The 14,960-nt window shown below is 41.2% G+C and overlaps 1 protein-coding gene across 1 annotated transcript in view; it reads right to left on the reverse strand.

Annotated features, from left to right (window-relative positions):
- Nucleotides 1-14,960, reverse strand: part of cntnap5l (contactin associated protein family member 5 like) — a 105,670-nt gene that overhangs the window by 12,429 nt on the left and 78,281 nt on the right. Inside the window, exons 13-20 of the mRNA XM_052101607.1 lie at nt 12,682-12,882; nt 9,655-9,811; nt 5,281-5,408; nt 4,923-5,093; nt 3,659-3,877; nt 2,662-2,898; nt 1,656-1,889; nt 735-868 (exon numbers count right to left, since the gene is read on the reverse strand). Of these exons, the coding sequence (XP_051957567.1) occupies nt 735-868; nt 1,656-1,889; nt 2,662-2,898; nt 3,659-3,877; nt 4,923-5,093; nt 5,281-5,408; nt 9,655-9,811; nt 12,682-12,882 (1,481 nt within the window). The remainder of the gene's footprint in view (nt 1-734; nt 869-1,655; nt 1,890-2,661; nt 2,899-3,658; nt 3,878-4,922; nt 5,094-5,280; nt 5,409-9,654; nt 9,812-12,681; nt 12,883-14,960) is intronic.

Genomic DNA, 14,960 nt, shown 5'->3' on the forward strand with positions numbered 1-14,960 from the left:
ACCTATAAACAAACGCATCTTGGGCAGGTGCGTACACAACAGGGGAAATTTGTTTTTAAAAATATTGTCGTATAGCTTGCAAATCCTTCTTCAGGCATTTTATTAATTTCTCCAGATGCAAGTGTATCACTGTTACATCACGAGTTACCCGAGAAGTTTCACAGATGATGCTGGCGACGTGCTCAACTGAACCAGAAAAGATTCATGATGGTGAACATCCTCCTCCCGGTGTGAACCGAACATGTTTTACACTCATGTCAACCCATTATTATTGACTTCAAAAAGGAGCGTCATACAATGCAAAAACCTGCGATGCCTTTAAGTCCTCACTGTCTTTGGAGATTTTATTGTGTTTGCTAAATCTACATTTTATGATGTGATGTAACGATTTCATTACGGTTCCACATAAATGTTATCAGCATTTATTAACGAGTCTGGTGTCTTCCTTATATGGTGTTTTCATGGGCGTGGATTATGATAATTGTGAATGAGCATGCACACGCCCCCTATTTATGAATGTTTGGAATACACTAACAAACACACGTTTTACTAACAAATCTGTGAATCTGGCAGAAAGTTTTTGGGAAGGTCCATTTTCACTCAAATGACCCAGAATTGACTCATAAGTTTCAAGAACGAGGCCCGATGTGTGTGTGAGGCGTCAGACACCCCGGTACCTAAAAAAATCAGACACGTATGCATGTTACTATGGAAACAGAGGCCCAAAGACTCACCTGGACAAGAAGTTCCTGTCCCTTTCGACTGATTTTGACCCAGTGGAAGCGCCCATCTGCTAGACTGGCTGACATCGGGCTGAACACCTCTGTTGATTTATCCTGGTTCAACATGTATCGTATCTGCAAGCTGCCTAGGAGATCAGAGTAAAGCTTTTAACCTAAAGTCAAAGGATATTTGTTTGTTGTAATAAACAGACATGATAAATGTATACAATGACAAGCATGAATAATATCAACCAGGATAAGGACGTTTTTACACTGATACACCAAAAATGACTCGGTTGGAGTGTTGGGTTTAGGGGTTGGGTTGGATTGAACAAAATCTGGCCAAAAATATGAACACTTTTATACGCCCATATTTCCAGTAGTATCAGTGTCATCATAAATTACAATAACAGTGTAATCTGCGCATATTATGGCCACGTATTGCTATCAATGCTAATGTTAGCCCATTAGCATCATTAATTCACAATGTAAACAAGACAAATGACACATTATCTACTGCATATATTACTTTAAATCATCATCGAGTGGTTAAATGGGCTTCTTTTACGGTCCGTGACTTCTACTCAAAGCATGATCGGACACCGATTGTAAAGCGACTTTGAGCTTTTGGAAAGGCGCCATATAAACAAACCGTATTATTGCTATTATTAATGAGGCATAAAGTCATTTGAAAGGTTTTACATGTAGCATCCTCATATTTAAATGCTCCTCTAAACGCCTTCCACAGCGGTGCACACTATACCGTTGCTCGGCTGTTTTGAACTTCTATTTACCCCTGAACGGTGAATAAGGTCTTCTTTGCGTTCCATGTTTGAAAGGAGGTCATACGGGTTTGGAAGGTAATGTTTGTAACCGATAATGAAAGTGGCATTACCAGCAAAGCCCCAATTTAGAGTAATGTGTGACTGGTACCGTTTGATGCTAGCATAACAGCCATGTGGCGCTGGTCAAAGGTGTGAGCGGAGAGGATCAAGGCTGGTGCGTGAAGCGTCAAGAACCCCAACGAGATTGCCTCGTGAGGTTTGGTAACTTCTCTGTCATGGAAGCCAGCCGGTGATTGTCTGGCTTCCTCATTCAGTATTCCGGAAAACAGCTCTTGGAGAGTGTACAGGACTGACGATCCGCTTTCAAAGGACGCTGCCAGAGCTGTGATGGGCACACAGAGACAAAGCAATCCCTTGAAACTGAGCTCTTGCATTATGGAGCCCATCATCATAATCATCATCTCTGTGCAAATTCAGACTGGAATCAAAGTCAAGAGTGAATGAAATCTACATCTCATCTGTCATTAGAGTTATTACAAAACAACAACATTAGCATAGTTTCCTCCCCAACCGCAGCTGAGCTCATGACAGAGCTGTGCTACTGATTCTTTCTGTCTCCTCTCATTTTCTGGTCATCTATTCTAGTTATCAGTAAACAGGCGTGGCATGAGCGGACCCGTTGTGGCATGGCATTGTGAAGAAACAAAGCCATTACATCACTAATTTGACTGAAAGGCTGCTGGGTGGGTGTGAGGCAGAGCAATGACCACTGTAATTCAATTCCATATGTCATCAAAAGCCATTCTGCCAAACCCGTCAGCTCAGCCTCAAGGAATCCAGGAGATTTCGACGTCAAGGCCTTGTTGTCATCCTCCACAGGTTAACACTTTAGATCTAATGACTGAAAAACCATCCAACAGCTCACACCAAGTCTCGGCTTAAATGGATATTAAATCAACTCCTATAGATTTCTGATTGATTGAATTCCTGTGATTTTATAGTGTAAACTCAATAAATCATTTGCACCACCAACAAAGCAAACGATTACGTCATTTGAGAAAAGAAAACCAAGCATTTAAGAGACTTGCATTCAGCTTGCTTTAAATTGGTGCAGTAAGACCTATAAATGAGTGTCGTAACAACATCAATGTCACCTGTTTTGCAGTGCGGCCCATCGAAGGCTGTCTGCGTGCAGTCGCAGGTGTAACCGCTCCTCTCCTCCACACATCTCCCTCCATTATGGCAGACGCTGTCACTGCTGCAGTGACCCGGGCAGCCGGAATTCACCCCGGGTGTGGTCTTTGCTCGCTCATAAAGGTCAAGGGTAACCCCGTTAAGGGTGAGGGCACGCAAGCAACCCAGAAAGCCCCTCTGCCTCGAAGCTGTTCCTCCTAATGTTGAGATTACAAAAAAAACATCAACTATTTCATCTTTATAAATATACGATGAATTGTTACATTTATCCGTATGATTTTTGGATCGCTTTATTATGTTATTTTTAATCAGGTTTTGATATGAAGCTGTAAACCCGTGCATCTTACACTCCCTCTCGCTCGCGCTCTCTCTCTCTCTCTCTCAGCACGTCAGTCCTCCCCGAGTTGGATTATGGGCAAGATAGCACAAGAATGCATTGTGGGTAAGAACGAGTGCAGCAGGGCGGAGGGCTGGGCCGGGTCCTGATTCTGCACACTCGGGCCACTAATTGGGCTGATTAGCCGAGAGGGATAAAGGCCGACTGGTCTTTAGAGAGAGTTACGGACAGCTGTCCGACACCCGTGTGTGTGTTTGTCTTCTGCACTTTATAGTGGATGTGGGTGATTTCGCACACGGCTAATATAATTTAAACCCAAAGACTGTAAGAGATTTATCCTAGTGAGCCTACAGAAAAATGCTGATATTAACACAAAGCACAAGAACACCGACTGTATATAATGTGGTGTTGTGCAATGATTTCCAAGCTCAGGCTGTTATTAGACTTTGTTCAAGTTCATAACATTCAACCCAACCTGGCACTTACAGTAACTTACAAATATGCTTGAAGATATTCAATTTATCTCAGTGGTGTTTCTCTTTCCAATGGTATTATTAAGGGATAGCTGATGCACAGTCAGAGTTATTTTAGCCCCGTTGTGATATTGTACACTTGCGTACCTACAAAGAGCTGACTGCTGAGCTGAAGCTGGTAGGGTCTTTCAGACGGCGCTTCAGTGAGCTGCATGGGCAGTGAGTCGACCTGCAGAGAAGCTTCTTTCACATTCCGCTCGGCACGAACATAATGCCACTGACGATCGTTCAAGGCCACAGGTGACCCAATAGTAAGAATTACTGGTCCATCTCCTAGGTCAATGGTGAAGTTCACTGTGGAGGGAGCTTAGAACAAAAAAAATACATTCTGATGCTTTCTGTGGAAAATGGCAACTGTTCTCCAAAAGCACACTTCTTTTTAAAGGGAACTGCTCAGAAGTTCTGATAAGAAGCATGCTGAAAACTATATCAGACTTGCTCAATACCAGTGCATTTCTCTTTAAAGATATGCAGTGGAGTGCATACGTTTTCACCCCCTTTATCAGAAAATATTTTCATTTTAGTAGAGCCCTACAGAAGATACATAACAGATGTATCCCACAGACAAAATAATAACAGTCTACACTAGCAAACTGCTAATTAGCGAACTGCGGTCTAGGTCCGGACCTCGGATTGGTTCCATCTGGACAGCGAGACATATTGACATTTGCTGGCCAATCTCACTGTTCAACAACTGAGCTGTGTACTGCGCTAGCGTTTGGCCGCAGATAGCGCTGACTGGCACAGAAGGGGGGCAGCAGGGGTGCAAGCCTCTGCCCATTTCGTTCACATATGTAAAGATGCCCTTTTGTCGTTTGATAATTGATAATTTGCTGGGAAGGAAATCTAGAGACCGGACCTCTTGGAACTTTAATTGGATACCCCTGCTCTACACAACACACATCATCCTGTTCAAAAATTTACATCACCTCTTTTTAATGCTGTGTGTAGTCGTCTTGAGTATCAATTCATATTTGTAATCAAATGTCCCAGGTGTCAAGCTGGATCCCAACATCATATAGCCACTGTTGGGAAGAACTCAAATGTGCAGAAGATGCTGGTAAACCAAAGAACATGCAGTACCTGAGGATTTATTTTTGTAAGAACCATGAACAGCTTCATAGCAGCGAGACACTAACAGTTATTGCTCGTCGAGGAAGCAACACGCCATATTAAGAACCAAGGAGAAGCAAACATTTGAGCAGGATAATATGTGGAAATCCTGTTTGTATTTAGTCTTGTCTTGAAAAATGCAACGTTTATTCTTATATATACTTGTAATGATAAACAACCTTCAATCTTCTACAGTTGTACGGATCAAGGAAGTGAAAGAATAGAATCGAGCACTCACAACTAAGTTCCAGTCTTATGAAGTCTCTGACACCGAGATTCTCCAAGAAAACCCCTGAAAGAGCACTAGTTTTGAAGAAGAGTGAGATATCGATGCTCAGTTCAGCCTGCAGGGTGGGGAAGTGCAGATATGAGGATTCCTGGTAAAAAGATGCAGAATTCCAGAAAAATCCTGCAGCAGAGGAGAGAGAGAGAGATATGAGAGAGATGAGAGAGAGAGAGAGAGAGAGAATTGAGAATTAAATTGTGCATTGAAACAGATAAAAAAGCTCCATCTCTACGGCATTCTGAAGTATGAAAATGCATTCAGTAGGGAGCATTATTATTTCCCGTTTCAATTTGATAAATAAAATACCCACGGTTGCCATAGCAACGCAGCGGGCCAATTTGGAGCATGGCCTGTGAGCTTGTCCTGTTTGTGTCTCCGATGGCGATCTCGCTGAGGGGTAAATGGTCTTTGTACGACAGCACGCCAGTATCATTTGCCCTGCAGAAGGAGACAGAGAATGTGCAAGAGAGGAGAACGGAAGACCTCCGTTTAATCTCTCGGAGGTAGAAGATTGCCATCCGAGGAGTTTGTATGCTTCACTTGTTATTTAAACTATGCAAACACTTGCCCTATGGTGAATATTAAGCTCTCTGACAGTGTCACTAAGCTTAGATCAGCATGGCAGCATAGACCAACAAATACAGGTCAACCAGCATAGTCTAGTTCGTGAAGATGGTCGACCAAGGACGTCTTGCTTGTTAAGAAGCCTAGTAGGTACAGCAGCACACCAGCATCCCTTCAGCTGAATGATTTTTATGGCCCTTTTTACTATTGTTGCTTCTCGGACGGTACGATGCAAACACATTGAAATCTCGGGTCAAAGCTATGGTGCACTGTGCGACGTTATGTCAGACTGTACGACATCGTAGCCAAAACTCGCAATCGACCCAATCAGTGTATGTGAGCGGTGTAAAATTGGAGGGAAGCACCATTTGCATTTTTTTATTTCTGAAAGTCAGAGCCTCAGCGTTTTCTCTCACTCCAATATCACTTCGTCACTGCATTTGTGGCATGATGTTTATTACAACATAATCAGTGTTCCAGTGAGACACTTCCAATGCAAGTCAATGGGGTTTAATCTGTAAACTTTAAAATACTGTTTCACAAATATAGACACAAGACATAAACAATATGTGTGTTAACATGATTTTACTGCCATTAAATCACTTAATAACCACAACTGTATAGTTATATCCAATTTTACTACTTTGTTGCCATGGCGATGCAATGCCGTAAACCATAAAACCCCAAAACGACCGTAAAAACAATTATTTAAACAACTGTACAGCTGAAATAATACACATGTTTTAACAGAAGAGTTCATGTAAGTGCTTTTATAAAATTATAAACTTCACATTTCTGCCTTTTTTAAACCCTCCTGAGACCAGTCTATTTTTAGACATAATAGTTTTCCTAAAACTTGTCCTCATATGTGGACAGCAGGACTAAGTTGGGATATTTTAAATAACATTTAAGCTATAGAAATTTAGATTGTGTATGTTTCCAGGGGTGTTGATTATTCATGTTTATGAGACGTTACAGACATTACATCAGAAATGAGCAGAATCACGAAATCGCTAGTCGCGAAACCCATAAAGAGCATTTTCAGTATGCCATCCGCTCAACAGAGGACGCCATATCTTCTACCATCCACATTTGACCTACCCATCTGGACAAAAAGGACTACTATGTAAGGATGCTGTTCATAGCCTTCAGTTCAGCATTCAACACAATCATCTCACCACTGATAACAAAGCTGAGCCTGCTGGGTCTGACCACCTCGCTCTGCAACTGGATTCTGGACTTTTTGATCGGGAGACCCCAGTCCGTCAGGATCAGCAACACCACTCTGAACACCGGCTGTGTGCTCAGTCCACTGCTGTTTACCCTGCAGACTCAAGACTGTTCAAATCACATCCTCAAGTGTGCGGATGACACTACAGTTGTGGGCCTCATCAGCATCAGCATCAATGATGAGTCGGTGTACAGAGAGGAGGAGATTACAACCTATCTCAAATGTTGATGAGACTAAAGAGATGATTGTTGACTTCAGGAAGACCCGAGCAGACCACTCACCACTGCACATCAACGGAACAACTGTGGAGAGAGTCAAAAGCTCCAAATTTCTTGGTGTGTACATGATGGAGGACTTCTCCTGGACTCTCAATACCACCTGTCTAGCCAAGAAAGCCCAGCAGTGCCTCCACTTCATATGGAGGTTGAAGAGAGTCAAACTCCCCCCTCCCATCCTCACCACCTTCTACAGAGGGATGATAGAGAGCGTCCTGACCAGCTGTGGTACGGGAACTGTACAGCCTCCGACTGTAAGACCCTAGAGCGAATTGTGAGTACAGCTGAAAAGATCATTTGAGTCTCTCTACCCAACATTGACACCACTTACAACAACGGCTGCTTCCGCAAAGCCACCAATATTGCGGACAACCCCTCTTCCCCCTCTCATGGACTCTTCACCCTCCTGCCATCCGTGCCACCACCAGCAGACTCCGCAACAGTATCTTCCCTGAGGCAGTCAGATTACTGGACACCCTGCTGCCTCCCAATGCTCACCTGGGCTAGTCCCACCTAACCCTGTATGACTCCAAAACATTGCACACCTGCACTTTACAAAGCTGCATCAGTCACTTTATTATGGAACTTATTTTGCTGCTATACTTATTGCTGCTACACTACAAAATAGTTTAAAGCTTATGTTCTGTGTGTTTATTGTCCTGTATATTTTTCCCCCAATTTGGAATACCCAATTCCCAATGTGCTCAAAGTCCTTGTGGTGGTGTATTGACTCGCCTCAATCCGGGTGGCGGAGGACGATTCACAGTCCCTCCACGTCTTATCACGTGACTTGTTGAGCACGTTACCATGGAGACGTAGCGCATGTGGAGGCTTCACGCTATTCTCCGCGGCATCCACGCACAACTCGCCACTCACCCCACCGAAAGCGAGAACCACATTATAGCGACCACGAGGAGGTTACCCCATGTGACTCTACCCTCCCTAGTAACCGGGCCAATTTGGTTGCTAAGGAGACCTGGCTGGAGTCACTCAGCACACCCTGGATTCAAACTCACGACTCCAGGTGTGATAGTCAGCGTCAATACTCGCTGAGATACCCAGACCCTCCCTCGCAACCGGGACAATTTGGTTGCTAAGGAGACCTGACTGGAGTCACTCAGCACGCCCTGGACTCAAACTCACGACTCCAGGTGTGATAGTCAGTATCAACACTCGCTGAGATACCCAAACCCCCAATTTTCCTGTTTATTTATTGTCTTTTGTATCTATTGTTCTGTTCTGTGTATTTATTGTCCTGCACTTGTCTCACACTGTTGTGTATTGCACTTTATGTAGTCTTGCATACTGTTCTGTGTTGCACCATGGTCCTGCAGTAACGACATTTCGTTCCAGTGTACACAAGCATAACTCCATATAAAGCCTCTGAAAGACACATTTGCGAGATTTGGATGAGTACATTTACTCTCAATGTGATAATGTACAGTAAATATAGGATTTCTATGGAAAAAATGCACTCAAGTACACATCAGTGGTCATTGTGTTTATCCGCGCCGTGTTTAGTGATAAATCGATACAATTTGACAAATGTCATATCAGATGAAACTAGAGACTTTAATCTTTTTACTCAAACAGGTTTCAGTGTAAAGACTTAATCAGGTTTCTTACCAGATGTAGTTTTGTTGCTGTTTCTCCCAAAGACAAACTCCGCTGTGATCAGCGCCATGTTGTTTGATCACATGACTCTGTGTGTTGAACGTTTAACCCTTTACTGACAGCACAGAGTCTCCTGAACTGAGATCAGTCAGTTTAAATGAAATGCAATAATGCGTTTCGTATAGCGAAGCCAAAACGTAACATCCACTCTTGTGGACATGGGGGTCGCACTAGGTTAAACCCTCCAAAAATTGGCCCCATTCACCTCCATTGTAAGTGCCTCACTGTAACCTTGATGTTTAATAGATGTATTATAGTAAAATATATATATATAATATATAATAAAATAGTCATTTAAGTTGTGCAAAGAAAAAACAATTATTTAGGCTGTATTTATTTGTTTAGAAAGTTATGATTATTCATATTGCTGTTTCACTTTACTCCAATTATGTTGTTTATTTATTTATACTCTTTTTTTTTTTTTAAATACTCAAAGCAAATAAGAAGTTTTAAAGGTGTTTAAGCAATTAATAATGTTTTTTAATGGAAAGGTGTGCAAAATATTTTCCTACTCCCTAAAAGATATTTCACCGGTCTCTGTGACAGCTCAAGACTCTGTAAACAGCAAACAAAAATGTGTCCGTGGACCGCGGTCTTGTACGCTTTCAACCTGTCAATCATTTTGCGCGTTCTCACTGTATTGTAGTTTCAGCGAAACTGTCATTTGAGGGCGCTATTTTGTTACTGTTGTTTTTAACAACCTTTCGGCATGATGTCAGCCTCAATAAAGCTCATTTGTTATTTTTATCGTGCGGGGTTTTGGAAAGAAGGGGCGTGGCTAATTCAACAGCTCAGTCTCGTAGAAGTAGCACGTCTAAAATCGCTTACAGCACCTTTAAATATCCTTTATAATAGATCAAACCACTCCAATCTGCACAAGACTTCTTGTATTCAATAACAGTCCTATTAGCTACATTTGATTAAATGTCATGTGATTTACCAGGTGTCTTGGTCTGCGTCACAGTTGCAGAAGTAATTCATGTCCCTGCAGTTGCCATCCAAACTACAGGAACACTGCTGGACCCCAGGAAGAAATCCCCCCCAATACGTCCTTTTCACTCCGTCTCTATCCAGCCACCAAGACAGAGGAGTCCCATCTAAGAATGGACAAAATGCCTGGTAAGGATATATTTTTTGGCATTAAATAATTATGCAAATGATGACAGCACAGTTTGGAGTGTAATGTAATTTAGTCATACATGACGACATCTGGTCTGCAGCACCTGCTGATCAGTAATGCCCTCTGAGGATCCTGTCAATCAATTATCCATTATAGTACAGCCTCCATGTGCGTGACTTGGCATCTGCTATCACCGGCGTGCAGAGATCTGGCCATGAGCTAAACCCCTGACAAATGGCAATCTGATATGCAAGATGTCTATTGCTGGAGGTTCTCCGTTGGAGTGAATTTCAAGAAATGTTTGTGTGCGGAACGATCAAAGGTTGATCCGTAGCTCAAGGGTTTTGTTGGGGGTCTCATTCTAGCTAATCAAATTGATACAGAATCCAAATAGTGAGCCGAGCGTTTGAGGAAAAGCTAACTTTGGTATGTATGAACCTAACTGTTGAAGCAGAACAAGATATATGGAATAATTTATGGTACCAGCTTATAATATTTAAGTCTTTATGCCTTTGCAATTCAAATGTTCTCCTCACGCCCCACCACTATCCCTGCATGACAAGAATTATATTCTAACTGGTTTTTAAGTGAACATCATTCACTCCACATTGTCGTCATGTCACACATGAGGCCCTTTAATATGTGGTAATAACCTGCTGTTATGGATCATATAGCTGTGAGGTTTTTTGGTGCCTTTGGAAAATATTAACTGAATTTAGGGGATTACAATTCTCGAGGTAACATAAATCACACACTTCATAAAATCGCCAGCCTACGCAACAATAAGACTGTAAAATCACATATACAGTAGCACAGCGTTCCCGCTCTTTTCCACCAATAAAGTTCCATGTTTTTTTTCACGACAATTCCAGTCATTTGTACTTGCAGTCCAAGGATGATTTAACCCTTTCAGACCCCAAATATTTCCCACGAACACAAAAATATGACCATGCTTTATCTCTACTCTACAGCAGCCATTAATGCTAATAAAAATGATAGTTTCTCATAATTCTGTTTGACGAGCTTCACGATTCGCTGTACTGTATAATTTGCTGTAAGTATGACAGAACATGTACAGTGTAATTATTAATGAGAATAATGTTCTACACAATATAAATGCTCAAAGTAATGAGATAATAAGAGTTTCTTGTATACATCACAAACAAATGATCCTTCAAAAATAGTTTCAATCAGACTGATCAGGTGCAGATTTGATCAATTAATATATTCATGTTGAAATAATGTGAACAATGTACACGTATTTACATTCATTAGTATAACAAGCGTTAAACGGTCTCAAATAATGGCAGCAGTAATACAAGCGTTTAACTTTTCAACAAAACATGCTGATTTTTTAGGTATTCCAGTACATTCAAGAAGCTGCATTTAGGTACTTGAAACCTTTAAGCTCAAAAGGTGTTTTTTTTTTAAAGATTTCCCGTTTCAGTGGCATACCCAAAATTACTATGTGCCTAACTGCTGAAAAATCACACAATAATAATTGAGCCAAAAATGTACTTGTAATTTTTTTATTTGTATTATTATCATTATATATCTCTGATTGTAAATAATAAAGTGGCTACAAAAATCTGCTTTGGTTTTGTTTCCATTCATGTCTACTGTGTCTGACAAAATGTTTGTGTTGATACAACAAAGCAATCAAAAGTTCCAACATTACAAATTTAATTGATCATAGTGTCCAAAAACATCTCCAAACAAATAAAAGATAATAATTGTACATAAGAACTAATTACACATGCAAACACAACAATGACTAAAGGTTTCATAGCATGCAGACATGATTTTAGTCATGAGATTTCACAGAATGAGTTTCATTCTGTGTCATTTGAGTCATCATTGAGTCTGTGTCGTGTATTTGGCGCCATCTCCTGGTGGCCATATGTAACATTGTGCTTCATGTGGATTATCTAATGATCTATACATCTGATTATCTTGTGTGTGGACTCGATTGAAAGATAATATTTTATATTCCGTTCATTTTTCATTAAATTATAAGTGAAAATGCAGCATATAAGCAACACCAACATAATTGTCGAAGACATATATTTAGCTATTATTTGCTATATTTGTGTCTGTGAGTAAATCAAATAGGCTGGTTGTATTTTACTCTTTAAGAGCTTTCCAACAACATATGACACATGAATATTTGAGGAGTTTGATGTTTTTACTGATTGCAATAATACGTACAGTGAAGTTGTTGTTGAATCTGATTTATCTGCAAATTTCAAAGAACTTAATAAATGTAGTTATTAATATTTTTACTTTTTACTTTCTCACGGAGGGCCCATCTGAGCTTAAAGGGTCAAGCACTTCAAGGACTTTTTGCAAAACCTGTAAATAGTGTAAAATAATTAAAAAAAGGCGGTGAGATTTTGCATGTTGACCGGTCATTTCATTTACAGCATGGTGACGACAGAAAACAATGTAAGAAACATCTAACTTTGCCTCTATGCTTCGTCATTTATTTTTGGTTTGCATTATTTCGAAATCCGATATACTGTCCCAACCTCAGTTTTGAATTATGCCATATTTGTTTGCCATGTCACATGCCGCCATGCTTCATTTCAAAGGAAGATTTATGTGTGAAATGACACTCATAGATTGACTTGGCAGCATCTAATATAACTAATATTTCTTCGTGATTCTGGAGGCACCATTGGAATAGAAGCGGAGTCTGAAAGGGTTAAAAATAATTGTATAGAGATTGCGCACACAATGATGAACTTCTGGGATGAAATGTATTTGAGCAGAGCTAGAAAAATGTCTATTCCCTATAGAAAACTCCATGACTGTAAGAGCCATGAGTAGTAAGAAAGCAACACAAACCCCAGGTGTCAAAAAGACGAGACTTCCTGCAGCGATACGTCACTTCCTGTTGGCAGTGTTCGGAGGAGGCCACGAGTGAACGGAGGTGGTACTGTGAGATGGTGTAGTTGAAGAGAAGAACGAAAGGGCTGCGTGGAGTGGATCCTCGAACATCTATAGGCCTCATGTGATCGTGTCCCACCACTGTCCAAACTTTGTTTTCTGAGCCAGAAACACACAAACACACGAAGACATAATATGTGTAATAACCCTGAATCCAGTACAGACTGAAATCCCCATGGACCCGTATCATCTCTCATCAACCCTCTCATCCAGCACTCATCGACTGCATGTGCCTGTGAATGTAAATGAGAGATTAACTGTGTGATGGAATCGTATGCAAATACCTGATGAATATAAAGCAGAGAACAGAAGAGAATCAGGCAGTTGTGAAAAGACGAGAGTAAGTTCGTCCAGCACCGTCTCCCAATGCAAATTGAAATTCTCAAGTGTGATGTCCAAAGGTGCTTGTTTGCGGTGTCTTTGCAAATTAGTGTGGTAAAAGCTCCTGTAATTGAGGTCAGTTTCAAACGATTTTCTTGCCAGGGCTTGTTGGCGTCGCCTAAAGAGAAAATGTCTCTTTGTATTAGGACCTTCTCTGGTTCTTCTAATGTATGCAAGATGGTTAAAACTCAATCAAAGCTAACTTTATAAAGCATAGACATCTTATCCGTGCCAACACGCAGCAGGCGGCCATGGCGTACAACAGCTTCCAGGTGCTTACTTCTCTCTGCTTGCAGTTCTAATAACCTCAGAGTCAAAGTCAGATGCCTTTGAAACTAATAAATATTGAGCTAGCACGAGCTGCCGGTGTCTGCAGGCCGACGTGCCCCACCACTTTTTCCTCCCTTCACCTGCACTCCTCCCTGCTGCTGACATAATGGAGCTTGAAAGTCTCTGCATGATGACATTATGTTTTACAGTCTTCTCTGAGACCCATCAGCCCAGTGTTTGATGCAGCCAGCAGAGAGAAACGACAGAGGCTAAAAACCAAAGACCGGTGAAACTGATGATGAATCCTGACAGTGGATGAGGAGGAGGTACATCGTTTCCAGCAGGACCGGTTATAGGGTCAGCTGATCTTCAGGGCTTAGTCCAGGGCTATCCTTGGATGAAATATAGACGTTACGATAAGCACAAAGATCAGAAATTGCTGCTTTTAACTAGGGATGCCCCTTGTAAACAAGTATGAGTAGCCAAACTTCCTTTTCGGTACTTGTCAAATAGATATTTTTTGTTTTATTTGTTTTATCTCGGCGAGTGTTGACGTTGACTATCACACCTGGAGTCGTGAGTTTGAATCCAGGGTGTGCTGAGTGACTCCATCCAGGTCTACTTAGCAACCAAATTGGCCCAGTTGCTAGGGAGGGTTGTCACATGGGGTAACCTCCTCGTGGTCGCTATAATGTGGTTCTCGCTCTCGGTGGTACGCGTGGTGAGTTGTGCGTGGATGCCGCGGAGAATAGCGTGAAGCCTCCACACGCGCTACGTCTCCACGGTAACGTGCTCAACAAGTCACGTGATAAGATAAGCGGATTGACGGTCTCAGACGCGGAGGCAACTGAGATTCGTCCTCCACCAGCTGGATTGAGGCGAGTCACTACGCCACCACGAGGACTTTGGGAATTGGGCGTTCCAAATTGGGGTGAGAACTTGTATTTTTTTTATCAAAATTGTGTCAAAATAATTGAAGCAAATATTTTATCAAATAAAAATAAACAAAATTTTTTGCATAATATTGTATTATTTTAATCAAATGAAGTGCTTTTTATACAGAACCTCACAGCACAATCAAAAATACAACAAAAATACTTATACCAGTATCGGCATTGGGACGTCCCTACTTTCAACACTATGTACATTATTTTTACCCCATGTGACTCTACATGATTTAAAAAAAATGCACTATTTTTGTCCCTTTTGGCTTTCTGTAGTGCAATGCACATTGTGTACAATTGATAGTTTTTAAGTGTATTATTGATTTGTTGGGTGTTTAAGTTAGTTTAGAAGCTAGCAGGCTGTTAATAGGCTAAAATAGGTACAAATGAGAAAAACGAATTAGCTAGATTTGCTAAAGTTTGCGAGGTTCATGACATGGTGTCTTAAAAGAGTTTTGCTCTTTGGTGTTATAGTCAAAAATATCGCCGACAAACTTGCAATCTGTATTTTCAATGAATGCATGTTATTGCTATACAACTAATATTTAATCATGACAACATGTACATGATTAGAGAGGGGCA

Source organism: Xyrauchen texanus, chromosome 32 (genome assembly GCF_025860055.1).
Source record: "Xyrauchen texanus isolate HMW12.3.18 chromosome 32, RBS_HiC_50CHRs, whole genome shotgun sequence".
Classification (NCBI taxonomy): Eukaryota; Metazoa; Chordata; class Actinopteri; order Cypriniformes; family Catostomidae; genus Xyrauchen; species Xyrauchen texanus.